Here is a 17,528-nt window from a genome sequence, read left to right as displayed (position 1 = left end):
ACAAATATCCGGCAAAGACGAAACGAGTGGTAAAAAATGATTCCCAACCTGGCTTTTTAACACCTGCAGTCAAAGGCCTCAAATACATGTAGCCCAGTGCCTAAGGGCGCTGCAGATGGAATGCTGTCCTGAGGCAAAAGCCTCTATTGTCATCACAACTAGACTATGCTCCTTAAACTTACAATCAAAACCAGACCTTCTCGGGCGAACAAAAGCTGGAAGAGGAGATTGGAAACTAAGGGTATGACGTATTAATAGTATATGAGAATTGCTGATTCAAGTTACTATTGCAGCATATTACAGGGACCGTTGGGATGAGTGCAGGGGTTCATGCACAAGGGACAAAATAGTGCTAACAATATTATCAGAGTCCGTGTGGACCATGTTGTGACCGCATCAATAGGTTTATATTATAGCTGGTTTTAGACCGGTTATCTGATGTAAGAGTGGAAGCATACCTATGTGGTTACAATGGTCTGTTCGAATAACTGTCTGTAAAAAAATTGCTAATGTGAGACAATTAGACCTAGCACGGGCTCTAATTGAGCACTGGCAATCAAAAGTGATCTGCAGACAATACTTTCATGGAAACCAACTACAGTGCAACTAGTGCACCACCTGAGATGCTTTGGTAATCCCGTCCAGCACCTATGCTGATAAAAAATTTAAAAACTTCAAAAGAACTGTAGGAGGTGGGCTCTATATTTGATATATCAAAGAGTTGTAGCATGCAAAGAGATCATGAGTGGACAGGGGCTTTCTCGATCAATCCCAAGGTGCTCTTCTAGGGGGTAGTTTGGTCGAGCAGCCTTAGGCTTATCAGAGGGGAGTGTTAGATATTTGCAAATACTCACATTGTCAATAAAATGGTACGCATGACTCAAAAAGGAGATCCACACCAATTTATAAAAATAACATGCATCTTTATATATATGTAGGCACCAGAATCAATATAATCGGTTAAGTAAGTTTCGAGATAGAAATACTTGTTTTAAAAAGGGAAACTGCAATTTTCATAGATGGCAATGCTATCCCATTGTAGGAAAAACAAATACATCATACAAGTTCTTTGCAGTGACTTACAAAACAAATCTATGGGACTTAAGGTGAGTACAGGGCAAGGTCCAAGGCAGCACCAGCAGGTGACCTCCAGCGGTACTAGAGCGACCGTATGCAGTAGTGCACTAAAGCGTTGGGTTCCCAATGTTAGCCTGTGGATCGATCTTCATGAAAAGAGTCTGCAGGTTTGGCCTGAGAGGACAGTTGGGCTGAATCAATAAGGAAGCTCAGGCCTTATGATGCTCAGGGACTTGGGAACACCTTTGTTCCTCTTCTCGATGGGCCAGGGGTGATTGGTGCAGAGGTTCTTCGAGGCGTTGTGTGTTTGTCACCGGAGACACTCACTGTCGACGACGGGGCTTGCACACAGAGGTTGCCGGTGGCATCATTAAGTCCACAAAGGGCAATTCCAAGGTTGTCATTGTCTCTGCAGGGTCGGGAAACCACACTGGCACTGTTGTCTCACTTCAGATTGGGGCAGGCTTTGTTCCTAACCTCCTGAGCAGCTTCAGCTCATGCAAGTAAGAGCAGTGAGGCCCAGTGAGGGAGGTTGGGAGGAGGACCTCGACCGATGTGGGAAAATTAATTTTGCCCTCCTGGTCTTCTGTTTTAGGACTGTAAGGCATGCTGTAGGGGTGAATTACCTATACTGAATGCAGTGTCTGTGGGCATGGCACTCGGGGATGTGCGCCATGCCATGTTTTCATTTCTTTCTGCACCAAGACACGCAGCCTGCAGTGACAATCGGTATGTGTGGTGAGGGATCCCTTTGGGTGGCGCAATTCTTGCTGCAGCTCTTAAGGGCCCTCTTTTGCCTCCTTGCCCTCTGTACTAGAGGTACCATTTACTAGGGACTTGCAGGAAGTGCTAAAGGTATTACTGATTGGGGAAACGTGTACATTTCTGTGAAAGAGATCTGTCACTGGGGTCTTGGTTAGCAGGAACCTAGTGCACTTCCAGTCAAAATTGCATTGATTACCAGGCTAAAAGTGGGCGTGACCATATAAGACAAGCATTGGCATAGACAATAGGTCTCGCCTTTAGGACCTTATATGTGTTTAGCCATGCAACAGTTGATGTTGTTGCACCAAGGATATTGTGCTGGATAACTAAACACTTATAAGGTCCCAAAGGCGAGACCTATTGGCTATGCCAATGCTTGTTATGTCTTCTGTTGGCACTGTGAATGTGTTGGGACTGCATTATGGTGTACATGACCATTGCTCAGATCGCGAGTGTTTTATCAACTGTGTTCCTGTTTTACACAATTCCTTGTCTAGCTGTTAGGCATGTGTGCTCCGCTATAGAGACTGTTGTCATGTGGAGATGTGCGCGTATAAAAAAATATATATTTTGACTTTCAAATTCCTTTCTGCTTCGAGGGTGCCTTAAGTTTTAGTTAATGGCTCTTGTGTGAACGAGGAGGATGGCTTTCAAACAACAAAGCAACGTGTTTCCTTTGTATGTGTGTGTTTCACTGGGAGTTCTAGTGACGCTGTGTCCTTGATGCCATTAGGCCACGCTGCATGCATTGCGGGTTGTGCACGGGGGATTCGCTGACTAACGTGTCCTCACGCGTCTTCTCTGCTGTTTTGCATGCGGCCACGTGAGTCACGCATCACACGGCTGGCATGGGTCTGGGTAGTAGAATGCGGTCTGTCTCTTTCCTGGTTTGTTTGGTGGGTAGGGGCCTTTTGTAAAATACGCACACTTTTGTTTTTGTGCAATTGGCATTTTTTCGGGTGATTTAGTGCATTGCCAATGTAAGAAACTATAACCTTCTGTTCGACACAGTCTGGCTGTCTTAAAAACGCAGGTAGGCCCCTAGAAGACACAATCAATCAAAACCTGACAGTAATGACTGGTAATTTTGGAACGTCATTTAAGGCATGCATTCCTGCAGATTAGCTTCTGAGAGTGTTTATTGCTACAATGTCGACATCTAACTTTCTTTATTTATTGTAACTTTTACACAGCTACTGAGTTCATTAAAACACGAAGGTGTAAGATCAGCCGCTTCTCTCCCTCTCTAACTGACCTCAGTGGTGGTGATCGGTGCTGTGTCACTGGAAGAACTTGCGAGGTGTTGGTTACAGACTCTCTGCGTGTTGCAGGCTGCACGCGGAGGGTCGTCAGATTTGTCGCCAGTTGTAAGATCCGACTTATCCCCGTAATGAACCACCAGAGCCAGGGATTAGTTCTATCCTCCTTTATTGTTGAGAGTGAGAGCCGGCACCAACGTTGTAATAGCACGCCTTGCAAGTCTTGTCCGTGTACACGTTACTCCGGTTCCTCCAACACCACTGGAAGTGACGTGGTGCTTGAACACTAGAGTGCGATGCCACAGAAGGTTTAATAACTGATCAGTAGCTTTGCTACGTGAGTTGTCTACTGCGTTAAGCGGGAAGCAGTTACAGTTCTCAATAGAATAGGTGCCAAAATTGCTCGGGAAGGCAATAAGGGGAAAAATGCCAGAGTTGCCAGGGGAGCGGGTGAAAACACTGCAGGAGGGAGATGAGGTAGGGTGGGTGAGGGAAAGCTCTTTTCAAGCACTCATGTTTGCGGGAGCGAGGAGAGGTGCGCGTGGCGACGCTAATTGAAAACAGATGGCCCGCGCGCCGCTGCTCGCTCCCGCAATGTGGATGCCAGCACAAACACTAGTGCTTGAAAAAAGCTGACCAATTTCTAAAGGACATCTTTTAGGCAGCACAATCGTGTGCTGTCTAGTCGAGACCTAAAAATGGGCATTTTCCTACAAGAACCATTACAGACACTTGAAAATGGTGGATGTTCCTACACAGGAGAGGAAATCGTTCTTCCTGAGGAAAATTCTCTTGAACCAGATGTCCCAATCGCTGACACAGAGGGAAGTGATGATATTTTGTTTGATGATTCCATCATTCATCAATCTAGAGACTGCATCTGACCGCTTTCTAGTAGTAGTAGCACTTTTTTATGATCAGAAGCAGATGGGGATTGTGAGGGTCTTGCATGTGTATCAGGTAAGATAGTGAATTCCATCACTTGGTGACTAATCACTCTGATGCATGACCAATTGCACACATAATTTCCGGGTCATAATTTTGCAATCTGGATACCTCATTCAATCTAGCCGACAGAGGTGCAGAATCACTGAAAGAGAGCAGATGACAATACACTGGACACTGTTATATACTGAAGTCAAGACTACTTTTTTCTAGTGCACTGCCAAGTACCAAGAGGACACCCTGAGTGAGTGACTGAAGGGATCTTCATCCTAAATATGTTTTTAGGCAACGAGTACATTTCCAAACGTGTTTCCAAGTAGACCCAGTGAGAGCTGCTTTACCATACGTGCCATATATGATAGATTATCATCTTCCGCACAGTCATTACAATATATGAAGACCGAACATATGCAACAAAATGCATTGATGTTCAGTATCCCAGCTTTTACCAAATCATTCTTTTTACACAGGAATTGTTTTGGGTCTAAATGTGAAACCTGTTTCTGGGCCACTTTAATTCTGACAATGTGGTGTGATTTTTTATGTTGGGATATGTTTAATAAAGATAATATATCCCATTATATTAATGAGGACAAGCGCAGCTATGAATGCAAAATCTTGACGAGTAACATGAGCCTTTGTTTCCTCAGTGCATGGATCGGTCCTGTCGCTGGCATCGAGTGCTTCGTCCACATACTCTTCGGTAGGTTCCATGTTTTATGTTGTGGGTTGCCCAGACGGGAAGTGAAATCCAGTTCACAAGTGTGTGCTTGCAGACAGGGTCGCCTGTGCAACCTAAGTATGGACATTAGTCCTGCTGACATCTTGGTCTGAGTTTTCATTTCTCAGAGCAGTCATGACAGATCTTCCATTCTCACAAGCTACTCCTCCAGTGTATGATGTGTGATAGAAGTGGCTCTTTTCTAAAAGGGAATCATTTGAGTAGTCACAGAGCACCCGTGATCCATGAAGCACGTGGGGGTTTAAAGTGCTCATCCCTTTTTTATTAGAAGGGGTATAAATTGCCTGCCTATCCTTCATTTTTTGTGTCTTTTCCTTTTTGTGTTCTCAGTCTTCCAAACCTATTTATGTTTAGCTGATTCTCTTGGGGGGGGGGGGGGGGGGGGGGTCTGTTAGCTGTGTTATATGAACCGGTTGAGCAGCCTGCTGTGGGTCCTTTCAGAGCTCCTGTCGTTCACTCTAACTTACGTACACTAGCACCCTCTGTTTTGCACCCTGTCGCCATATTGGTGGGTTTACCACACCTAGCTTCACTATGGTAGTACTTTTCATACCCAGAGAGTGCTTCTTTCTGTCAGGACACCTACAAGGGCCCCCAGTTAGCTAGATTAGGGACACCCAAGATCTGACAAAGGATCCGTCTGTGTAAAACTGCTGTGGATTCTAAACATCTGTCCATTCCTGTGGTGGGATGTACGCTTACATCTGTGTTTGGTAGTACTGCAGTTACTGCCTGGTAGAGAAAGCGGAAGCTATACTGCTTGTACCCTGCTCAATGGGAGGAAAGATTTGGGTGCAGGGGCGCACACACCAGCTTCCCTCGGCATATAGCTTGGGACTGCTTCTATCCTATTGGAGGAGTAGCCACCAATATTACAGAAGTTTTGGTTTCCCAACAATGGGCACCGGGAACCTGCTTCTTGCATGCCTTAGGACCCTGAAAACTCTGTCTTTCACCTAGTGGCATGCACCTCCGTGGATCACAACATTGTACTAACAAACATAATCCTCCTCCAGTGCTGTCACTACAGACCTTCCCTCGTGCTGCTTCAGGTACATAGCGGAGGCCTAGTAACGCTGAAGAATGTTGGCCACTTCTAACAGCAATTGTTTTTCTGGATTGGTAAACATCTTTGGTGGTGATGGGCCCAGTTTTTCAGGCCTGCTCAGTAATCCTACCAAAAAGAGTGAGAAAAGGGAGGGAGCTAGAAGGAAAAAGAAAGTAAGAAGAATAGAAATAAATAGACTGTGTGAGCATGAATGCATGCAGGTGGGTATAGAGGCTACTGACTCCAGCTTCCATTAATGGATACACGCAGTCTTTTTTGCTCCTGGCCACAGTGCCAATACCTGCTCTTGAATCATTTGCACCAAGTACACCACTGGTCTAAGTCCATCTTTAAGCTTTCCTTTTCTCTTTCTTCTCTTTGCATGTTGCTTTCTCTCAGGCGGAGGAGAGGATGCAGTCTGAGGTAGTGTAACTTATTTCATGAGTTCCTTGTGCACACTTGTCCATGGGAAAGCTGGCATGAGAAATGGTTTGTTCACTCTTGTCTTGTTTACTCCATAGCAAATCCGTAAACTGCGTCGAGAACTGGAGAACTCTCAGGAGAAGGTAGCCACACTGACCACGCAGCTGTCGGCAAACGTAAGTCCTTCATTCTGAAGTCGGTGTGGCTTTGTGCACCCCATAGCGAGTGCTGTACATGTTTGGGTGTCTGTGCACAAGTGTGTGTCACAGTACTGGGTTTTGGCCATTCTTGAGCATGAGAAGGGGCAGCACAGATATAGTCCTATTTCAATATCATGGTCCATCTAGGCCCATGACTGAAAAGCTCTCTGATCCGCCTCGCTATTGAATAGCTTACGACTCGCTTGATCGTGCCTATTTTACCATAGAATGTGTGCAATTTGAGCCAAGTTCACAGCTAGTGTGCCACGGAAACAAGTACTGGCGCATGCCAGCTGAATAACCATCTTACTTCCTTTTGGCACAGCGTACCCTGCAGGAGTACTGAAACTGAGAAGTAAATGCTTATTTAAGGAAGTGACGCAGAATGAAACCGTAAACAGCACAATTAACTGGAAGCAAAGTCACAGATGTCTCTTCTAAAATGTGTCTTTATTTGCATATAGTTAAAGGGGTACAATTAAGATATGATATTTACAAACAACAGAAGGCGATACTTCCATCTGAGGTCGATACTTGGCCCCAAACACATTTATGGTGTCTAGATGCTAGAAGTTTATAACCTGGGCCTACAATGTAATCCATCCAGATGCAGTAGCTGTAAGAAACTGGCTCTATATAGTCTGCCCTTCACAAAAGGAGCTACAGAGGGAAATAACGCAGGTCGCCCTTCACTCAAAAAACTCATCAACAGAACCTGCTAATGCCTCGGAATAAACATCATGAGCATACCCACAACCTATTCTTGGTTAAGCTACTTATGTACTAGCTCATCAATGCTGTACACACTGGGTATTCCTATCCCTTGCTTAAAATTCTCAAATGTGTGCATCTCATCTGGAAGTTGAATTGTGTGTTTCCCACCCCCAAAATGTTCACATCATGTCCAACAATAAAATGTGTGAAGGATGTGGAGGCACCTCACGGAACCACCACCAAGGGAGCTACTGATGGGGTCTCATCATTGTGCTCTGATTATCATCTTTGGCAGCCTTCACACCACAAAAAATATATGTGAAAAGATGTGCAAAACTAAATTAAAATTAAAGTGTGAAAAACTGCAAAATAAGCACCTGAAATGTATTTGTGTGCCTATCAACCCTGACCCCTACTATAAGAGCAATGGAAGAAAGTTTTTCTTGCTCCTACAATGTAAAAACGAACTAAAAAGTCACTGGCACTATTTCCAATTTTAACCACTGCTGTGTGTTTGCTAGCATTAAAAACCAGACCTACTGTTGTGCTCCATCAGTTTATGAGAAGCCAACAGGTTTCATTTCCTTTTAATACTTTCCAGCAATTTCTTCAGGGCTAGGGGTCAATCATCGCCACACTGTAAATGCAATCATGTATCCGGTGGTTGCCCCCACATAGCATACTAGCAGCCACCTTCCCAGGGTTTGTGTACGCGTCCACAATACCCCAGTGTACTTATTACAGTGCTCTTCGTCAGCTGTTGCTTCGTTAGCGTCTGGCTTATTCACAGAGTGAGAATTTGAGAATCTTAAACAAGGGATTGGAGTACCCATTGTGTACAGCATTGATGAGCTAGTACATAAGTAGTTTAACCAAAGGTAGGTTGTGGGTATGCTCATGTTTATCCAGAGGCATAAGCAGGTTCTGTTGATCAGTCTATATATACTGCACCAAAGTGAGGTACAGTGTGGATAGATTACAAGGGTCTCCTGAGGTTTGGCAGAGGTTAAAGTTAGATAGATCCTTACTCTCCAAAGTGGTAGCTTGGTCGAGCAGTACAACAGTATCAGAGGACAGTGTTAAGCATTTGATGTACCCACTCAGTCAGCAAATTAATTCACACACTTAAGAACTGTACTCTAGGACAATTGTTGTTGTGTAAAAAAATATATACTGTTGTTTATTTTTAGAATCAAGCAAGCGTGGCACAGGTGAGCATTAAATTACTTTTCAGATATGAAATGCTGTTGTTGAATACTTTTGAAATACAGTAGGACTTTGTACCAATTCGAGTTTACAGGGGTTGCCATACAATGCACAAACATAGTAGACTTAGTACATAGGAATCAGTAGGCTTTTTCAGTAAAATGCAATTAAATTACTTTTCGGATTACTTTTACTAACACAGTGCTGGATCCTAGATTCAGCACTGGGGCATTTCCTGAGCACAGTTGAGAAAATGCGTTTTAGTTAGATGTATGATTTTTAAAGAATATTCTTGTATTTCAAAAGTTGACACAAACTTTTTCACAAAGAACCACCAATGTTATCCTATGGAAGGAAATTCAATTCACAGGTAAGTTACCTCTACGTTACTTTTCATACTCTGTGCTGGGTACCTAGATACAGCACTGGGACCTTTCCTGCAAACAGTTGAGAAAATTCGTTTAGGTTATTTGTGCGATTTTTTTAAAGAATATTCTTAGTTTTCAAAAGTCGACACTTCAAATTTTTTGGGGAGAAAAAGTATCAATGTTATCCGATGAGGGAAAGTTTTGAGGTAAGTATTCGGTCTTTGGAGTCAGGGTTCTGGGGTTAGACTCCGGGGTTCCCAAAGTCAGTGATGCACTATTGTTGCACCCTCAGCGGCACTAGGGCGGCCTGGTGCAGAGTGTTGAGGCCCAATGTTATCCAATAGAGGATAGGGGGACTCCGGTTTGTGGTGGCTGGCAAGCAGGCCACGGGTTGTGGGAGCAAAGCTCCTAGCGTTTAGCTCAGGGCAAGTTGGGGACCAAAGTAGCATTCGGGCGGCCGGGTGCAGGGGGCTGGTTTGAGGTCGGATGGACTGTTGATTTCAGTGGAGATTCTCTGGGACAAAGAAACACTGCAGGGTCGAGGATCTTCCAGGAGCGCCCATCACTTCGAGAGGTAAGTTGTGATGTAGAAGGTTGATTAGGCACTGCTGGGTTGGGCACAAAAGGCCGTGGGGCGTCGGGTGCAGGGGTGCTTTGAGACTTAGGATTTTCTTACCCGCTCTGGTCGCCACGGTAGGTGGGGTCCTCTGGATTGAGGCTGCAGGCATCATCTGGAGGCTTGAGGCAGGTCATGGGTTGCCGTATCTCGGGTCAAGATCGCCAGTGTTTTTCCACTCAAGCTCGGGCCGGGTTCGGCGGTTGGAGAGAGGGCTGAATTGCGGATTCTGGCTGACACCAGAATTTGCTGTTTAAACACGTCGGGTATTCAAGGGAGAAACAGTCTTGAAAGTGAAGGCAGGCAGGTCCTCCAGGGTTTGTGGGGTTGCTGGCTGCTGGACACGCCGGGGTTTCGCAGGAGCAGGTTTGAAGGGAGACATGCCTGTAGGGCTGGGGCCAAGTCAGTGGGCGTTGTCCTCTTGTTAGCCCTGAACGGCTTCTCGTCCTTCTTCTCTTCTTTTCTCGTTGTTGCTGGATCTTAGGAAGGAAGGTTCAGAGTGCCCCATAAAACAAATTTTAGGGGTGTACAGGTAGGTAACGGTCCGGGACCAATGGGTCCCTTCCCTGGGGTTGGTACCCCTCCTATTTTGCCACTCTCCATTTGGAGGGGGACAGAAGCCTGTCCCTAGTTGGCTGGGGCCCCCCATCCTCAAGATGGCAGAGACTCAAGGTTGTGCTTCACCTCACCTCCCCCACCTGGGTGCAGTTAGCAGAGGTAGGTACACCTCTCTTCTTAACTTGTTTTTTCCACCGGTTCTCTCGACCAAAGTCGGGGGTGGAACCAGTGGGGACCAGTTGTTGAAAGTAGCAAATGGTATGGAGAGGCTCACAAAGGCAGCATGCTTTTGAAGATTCTCCTTCGTGAACCCTGCCCATCCTGCCCCTGAGAGCAGCAGGCTCCTGAACCAGGGGTCCAGAAACATGTCTGGTCACTGGAAGTTGGTCGAGTTTCAGGGGCATCTCTAAGATGCCCTTAATGGTGCATTTTACATTAAATTCCACACTTGCATCAGTGCCGGCTTAATGTGCTGATAGGTTTGATACCAAACTTCTCAGTCTTCAGTGTAGCCATCATGGTGCTGTGGAGTTCGTAATGATAAACTCCCAGCACCATATACTCTTAATGACGTGGGCACTGTAGGGATACAGGGCTCAGGCACTTGTACCCTCACCACTGGCATAGGGCACTCAGCTTAGAGGGGTTACTGATGTATGTCAGGGCAGTGGTTTGTGGGCATGGCACACAGGGATGTGTGCCATGTCTACTCTGTTTTGTTATGCACCAAGACACTCAGCCCGCAAAGGCAGTGTGTGTGTGTCAGGGAACAGGCCCTTTAAGGGTGGCACAATAAGTGCTGCAGCCCTTAGGGGCCTTCTCTGGTCACAGTTCCAAGGGAATGCTATGGTACCATTTACCAGGGGCTGACAGGTGGCCAGAGATGCCAATTGGGTTTAGGCTTCAATGCATTTTTAGGGAAGGAACACAGACCCGGGTACCTGATTGGCAGAAGCCCAGGGCACACTCTGTCAAAGCACATCAGCAATTCAGCAAAAAGTGGGGGGCATACCATGCAAGAAAGAGGGCACTTTCTCACAGTAGCTTCTTCTCTTGCCTGATCCTCTGTGTTATATACATGGGGTAACACTGTGGCACGCCTGAATAGCTTGACAACATACAGACAGGATATCAGTGGCGGTGTTAGTGCAACTTGTAGGTCTGCACATGCCAGAAGGGAAATGCAGAAGGCTGTAAATAAGCATAGATACAGAACTTCTCCTCGTCTGTTGAGGCTTTTGAAAATGCACATGCCATTGTAACGCCTGCGTGGTGATGCACACTAAGCTCCTTTGACCCAGGAACTGGGCAGGTACTTACAAAGAGGTGGCTTCTTTATGTGAAAGGGCTTCAAGTTATGTCGGCTGGAGCATTTACCCAAAGGTGCAAGAGAGAAGATAAGAACCCAAAACTCTACCAGTTTAATGAATGCAACATATAACTGCCTCATTGATAAGTAGGGGTGTTTGTCCTACGTAATGTGTTTAGTTGTAATACTACCAAACACATGAGCACCTCCCAGTGTTTGCCTGATTAAATCACACCCTCTTGTTACTACTCAATAAACAGTGAGTTCTTGCATAATTAATGGGAATACAATGTAATTGCTTCAGAAGGCTGGTTTTTGTCAACACAGGGTTACTGAGTCGTTAATGTGTACAATGTAACATTGCCTTGTTAATCTGGACATCAAAATATTGGTTAGTTGTGTAAGTGCCAAATTATTGCACCCAAAAGCAGTTGTTTGGTTAGTGTACATTTGTACCTTAGAGGGTATATCGAATGTCTTTTTCCACTTTTTTTAGGCAAACTTGGTTGCAGCCTTCGAGCAGTCCCTCGTGAATATGACATCCCGGCTCCGGCAGCTTGCAGACACCGCAGAGGAGAAGGTCAGTGCTCAAGGGGTGGTAGTGGGCAGGTGTATTATGTGGAGGATGGTATTGCGTCCATATCATTTCAAGATCACATTCCCTTGCGAATCTTCAGTTTTTAGCATGTGCGATGAGTTATTTTCAGAATTAATATTTTGTCAAAAACCTACTTTTTGGCCAGGAACTTAAGGATTCTCCAAGTGTGATGAAAATACACCAGTTTACTATAAACCGTCATAGACTGATCTAAACTGTATTACATTTGGGAGTTATGATTTTCTTTTGCTTTGAAAGACTCGGAATATAAATAGTCTAAAAAAGAGCTAAGCACGATACTAGAAGTACCAAATAAATAAACTGAATTATTTCAACACACTTTGCGATTTTTCTCAACTTGCCCTAGTTTGTACAATAGTAGTAAGTCTGTTTCAAATACATTTACTGTTCATCAAATGTAAGAGTTACTTTTAATTAATGAAGTAGTTGATTCACAACATTTTGGGAAAAATAAAAAAAATCTAATCCCTGTAGATATACACTTGTAACTTTAGTTGTCAAATAAGTCGCTGGTAAGAGTCCTGAAAATCTGTGCAAGTCCACGGTTTCCCAGAGTATTCATTTTCTCTGGTTACTCCTGTAAAAAGTAGTCCTTATGCATATTTAATGCCTTTATGTGGCTTACTACATATTATTTTATTGCTTTTACGGTACAAAGGAAGCATATTTCCCCATTACACCTACATGAAATATGGGGAGGTATTCTACCTATTCCTCACCCTCGAAAATGCACATACTCCAAAATCTATTTTTAGTGTTTCCAGGATGGGAATGGGAATAGCATGAACTGCTGCAAATAAACAGGCGGTCGTATCCTACACGGTTGCATTGTTGCCACTTAGCCCTCACACCTTCCTTATAATCGCTGATATTACTCAGGCGGCAGTTTAATCAACAGATTAACGCAAAACAGCGACAGCTTCGAGAGACATTTCAACACATGTCCCTCGACAGACCCTAAAGCTCTCACTATTTTGTGTTTTAGTAGTTTTAGTGGTCTAATGTTAATTATTTTTACTTTTCCTCTTGATTGTGAAGACCACTCTACAGTCCTAGCGGTACAGCAGAATAATGAATGCTTGTTTTGTCCTGTGCAAGGAGGCTGTTTAATTCTTTGGAGGTAGTGGTGGTACAAAAAGTCAATGCTGAAATACTTGATACCCATGTCCAGTTTGGATACTGCTACTAACACTACTGTTGTCATTTTGGAGCATGTCAGCTTGTGTTCATGGTATAGCAGTGCCATGTTGCAGCAGTTCTATTGCGATTCAATTCAATCTCCTTTTAGTCAGGTTGGGAACATTGCTGGTTTACGGGACCTTTTTGGAGGTTCACTGGGACATAAATCTAACATTGAGGTACCCTTTTAAAGTCTTATAGTATGAGAGCTGTTAGGTCTGGGAACCTGATTCTTGGGAGTTGAAGAATTTACAAGGTGTAGTTTGATTTGAACTGGCATTAAATAATATCCTCTTCATGGTAAGATGGCAGGCGGGTGTTAAAGCACTTACACTGATGTGTTATTACATAAAGTCTAGCTTCATAAAAAAAAGCTTGTTTATTTAATATTTGTGTTCTCAGGACTCTGAGCTGGTGGAGCTGCGGGAGACCATTGAATTTCTTAAAACGAAAAACACCGAGGCCCAGGAGGTCATCCAAGGAGCTTTAAACCCTCCAGATCTCAATCCAAGAGGTGCGTCAATGTCTGTCTGTTTCTCATACTCTGCTTCTCTTTTCGTCATTTCAGGGTCAGTCGTACAGGTGGCTTGTGAGTGGGGAGTACTGTACACTAATAGCAATTTCTGAGGTGTGACCAGGAGGCCCATTTCTCATTTTCTCCACATTCCTCATCTAAGTCAACACATGTGACTGAGTGGTCAGCTGTCATTCTCTGAGAATTATGGTCCATGACAGCACATTAAAAGGTTAATTCCATGCATGTGTGTTTATTATTAGTTATGACTTTGGAAGTTCCCTAAGATCTTACTTGAATATAAATGCCATTTTCAATAGCCCACAAGTGCGCATGTTCTGGGAAAAAGTCTTGGAAAATTAAGGTGGTCTTTACCTTCCCCTTCTGGATGCTCTCAGAGGTTCAGCACTCTGGCTGTTAAGGTGGCCCATGCTTGCATTCATGTTACTTATATGTAGCCTGGCAATCGCAAAAACATAATGGGTGGAAAGATGTGCAACGTCACAATTGTATTATTAGCTAATGCACCATACAGACCGTGGAGAGCAAGAAATATTGCATGAACTGTCATTTGCATGTATGTTTAATTTATGTAGTACAAACACAGCTGAAAAACAGGAGAGTGCTAAACAAAGCCCAAGGCAAAGGCACACTCCATGTGTGGTTAGAGGAATAGCTGGTTTCGAAGAGTGAAAATATATTGCTACTGCGTCATGATGTGATGTTCGTTAAAGAGGTGTGTCTTAAGTTATTTCTAAATCGGATAAGGGTTGAGTCAGTGCTGATGCATACAGAGATATTGTTTCAAATGCAGGATACTTATATGGAGAAGGCGTGATGCCTGGGGGTGTCCTGGCTGCAGAAGTCGAGAACCCCCAGAGACTGTCAAGTTGTCAGCCAGAGGTGCTGGTCATGATGGCTGTTTTTGAAGATAGTCAGGGGTGGGAGGAATGTGGTCATGTTTTAATAAGGGGTGCTGCTGAATGTAGGATGTCTTGGGGGGCAGTATGGAGTCGGACGGTTCATGGAACAAGCCATTACCACCCTCCAGAAGTGAAACTGCGAGAGCTTGTGTGGCAGTTATGAAGTCACTTTCTGGGATAAATGCTTTCCGTTTCTTTTGTAGAGAGAGCGGATGGATACCAGGCCATCGAAGTTTTCTTGATGATGTGTTCCGTGAGTGTGAGATCCGTGCTGGGTGAAAGTTGGTGGTCAAATCCATCCATTTTCATGTTGTTGAACAGCAGGATTCTCTTTTGGTCAGATTAGATTTCAGGTGGGTGCTGGACATCCATGTCTGGGTGAAATGCAAGCAGCATTTTAGTCGATTTATGTCTGAAGCCCTTAAAATACAGTGTCAAAATTCACCAATGACTTAATGAAACAGTTATCTGTTAGTAGACCACCAGAATGCTCCATGTAGATATTGCAGATGACAGGAGTCAAATTGGAAACATGGGGAACTCCTCAAGTGACAAGGAAATATCTGGGACCTAGAGGTGCCCATGTGAATGAACCAGTGATAGATAGAAGGAAAACCAGTGAAGAGTGGTTTCCTGTGAATCCTGTTCCAGGCGTCGGCCTGTGGATGAGGGTGTGGTGGTTGATGGTGGTGAGGTATTTAAAATGTCTAATAATACCAGGAGGCGGTTGTCCTTGTTGTTACTGTGCCAGGAGAGCATCCTATCTGATTTGCAAGGTACCTGTATTTGTGCTGCAATGTGATTTGAAGCCAGATTGATGGTCCGGAAGAAGCTGGTTGGTGTAAACTGCTGTTTCAAAATATCTTGCCAATGAAGTATGGGTTTCTTCTGCAGTGGGAGGATCTGGGCTGTGTTGAAAGCTTCAGAGATGATGCCTGAGTGAGGGAGTCATTGACAGTGGTCAGTAGGGATGAGATCACTTCAACAAAGTCTAACTTCACCAAAGACTACTTTGATGAAGGATTAGGATAATACATCACCTTCATAGGTGTTGATTTGGGGCAATAGGGTTTGTATTATGACATTTATTCTAGATTCAGATGCAGTGAATGTCAGAGGAGAAATACATAGTGTTCCCAAAATGCTGGTAGATCTGCATTTTTTAATTAAAGAAGTGATTGATGGCATTGCAATTGTCTCTGGAGTGTTGCACAGGAGAATTAAGCAGGGGATTAATGCAGTGCTTGACCGTTTTGACAACTTTTCTGCTTCTATTGAAGGCTGCATTGATGATGGTATAGTGCTTGACTTTGGCGGATGTATCGAGCTGTCTATGATGTCTGTCTAGCAGAGTGAATTTAGTAGCATGAGGTTGTTGCAGCTCTATTTTCTTCCTGTCTGAAGATGGAGCATTTGTTGTCAGGCGGATCTTTGGAGAACAAGGGTGTTAATGGTTTTGGCTCGCATAAGCACGCTTTAGTTGGAGCATAGGTGTTCCCATGATTTAACAGAAATGTGTTGAAATAATCCAGAATCACCATTCATGGCTATGGCAGGAACAGTGATGAGAATGAGCTTTAAGTAGCCTATTGAAAAGCAGTTGAAGCATCTGAAGAAACGTTGTTCTCATTTGAGTAGACTTCAATATTTTGGTTGGACGCTGTGCAGAGGGCTAGTGATAGCAAGGAAATCAGTCCAGTTGAGAAGTAATATAGAAAAGACAAGGTCCAAGATCTGGCTTTGTAGGGTGTTTACTGAGGTGAAGGATGAGGTTGATGTGGGAGCAAGTTGTTTTAATGCTTGATAGATGAGGTGGTGAGGATGTCTCAGAATGTGTTTATGAACTCTTTGTTGTGTCCCAGACAGCTTGCTCCTACGCATAAATCACCTTAGATTGCATTTTCCCATCACAGTGTTCATGGTGCTTCTTTGAGTTCTGGAGAACTGTAGATTGGGTTAGTTCTTCAGATTTCTTTTTTTCACCTTAACCATTTTCAGAACTTCGCATTCGGAGGCAGAATTCCTCAGACAGCATCTCTAGCCTTAACAGCATTACTAGCCACTCAAGTGTGGGCAGCAGTAAAGAGTCTGATGCCAAGAAGAAGAAAAAGAAGAGCTGGGTGAGTGTGACTGATGATACATCCTCCCTAAACATCTCAAGTTTTTCTTTAAACCTCTTCAAAATTGACAAATGGACTGGTAATCTTTCAGAAAGTTCTGCAAAATGCCAATGCTTCACTCTCTTCAAAGGTGGGCAAACGTATGGAATTAGGAGATGAGCATGTTTAAGTGCCAGCGTGGTGGGGGCGGGGGGGGGGGGGGGGGGTGCATGATTTTTAAATGCATAAACAAAAAGGGGCATTTTCAGAACGTGGTTGCATGACAGTACCAGTATCGGCGTACCTGCTGAGATGCACGGAGTGTGGTACAACGTTTAGTAAAAGAATGACATTATTGCAAAATAGAGTACAGTTTCAAGCTGTATTAAGTGTTTGCTTAAAGACTTATTATGATGTAGGTTTGCAAGTTCAAGCCAGCTCACGTCCCCATTCAGGTATCCAACATTGCATTAAAAAGAGAAATGCCTGCTCAGATTGGAAATCGGAATGTTTTTTACCAAGAGAATGATTGTAGAACTACAGTGTATTATTACATAGTAAATAGACTTTCGAAGGTGGGACAAGGCCAAGGTCTGAGTCCTGGAAGAAATTGAAAATGCGTGTGACTCTCTCCACAAGAAAGGTATCGTGCATTTAGCTACAGCAATGTAAAATCAGTGTCTCATTTTTTACCTAAGTTTAATAGACTTCTGACTTTTACTTTGATTCAAAAGTCCTGGCTTCCACTAATTAGTCCCAATCCATCATACTTATCCATGTAGATTGTGCACTATGCAAACAATCAACATAAGTGAGTGAAACTGTTGGTACAAGAAAGTCCCCTCCATGGTTTATGTGCATGAACCACTGCCCTGAGGGCACAGCCACATGTGCATCTGGTATCCTAAGTTTCATTTTGACCCTGGTGTCATGCTATTTAAACGTGTTCAGACTGAGGTCTGTC

At 44.0% G+C, this 17,528-nt stretch overlaps 1 protein-coding gene across 11 annotated transcripts in view; it reads left to right on the top strand.

Moving 5' to 3' along the window:
* Positions 1-17,528, top strand: part of NAV1 (neuron navigator 1) — a 1,017,084-nt gene that overhangs the window by 917,570 nt on the left and 81,986 nt on the right. For 4 of the 11 annotated variants that reach the window (XM_086923140.1, XM_086923145.1, XM_086923141.1 and 1 more), the window contains 7 exons: positions 4,697-4,749; positions 6,236-6,259; positions 6,358-6,435; positions 8,364-8,384; positions 11,727-11,810; positions 13,431-13,542; positions 16,464-16,585. In XM_086923140.1, the coding sequence (XP_086779266.1) occupies positions 4,697-4,749; positions 6,236-6,259; positions 6,358-6,435; positions 8,364-8,384; positions 11,727-11,810; positions 13,431-13,542; positions 16,464-16,585 (494 nt within the window). The remainder of the gene's footprint in view (positions 1-4,696; positions 4,750-6,235; positions 6,260-6,357; positions 6,436-8,363; positions 8,385-11,726; positions 11,811-13,430; positions 13,543-16,463; positions 16,586-17,528) is intronic. The other 7 variants (XM_086923144.1, XM_086923146.1, XM_086923151.1 and 4 more) reach the window with 3 other exon arrangements.

This window comes from Lissotriton vulgaris, chromosome 5, assembly GCF_964263255.1.
Source record: "Lissotriton vulgaris chromosome 5, aLisVul1.2, whole genome shotgun sequence".
In the NCBI taxonomy this organism is placed as follows: Eukaryota; Metazoa; Chordata; class Amphibia; order Caudata; family Salamandridae; genus Lissotriton; species Lissotriton vulgaris.
The sequence above is the reverse complement of the archived record's forward strand: the minus strand, read 5'-3'. Positions and strand labels throughout refer to the sequence as shown.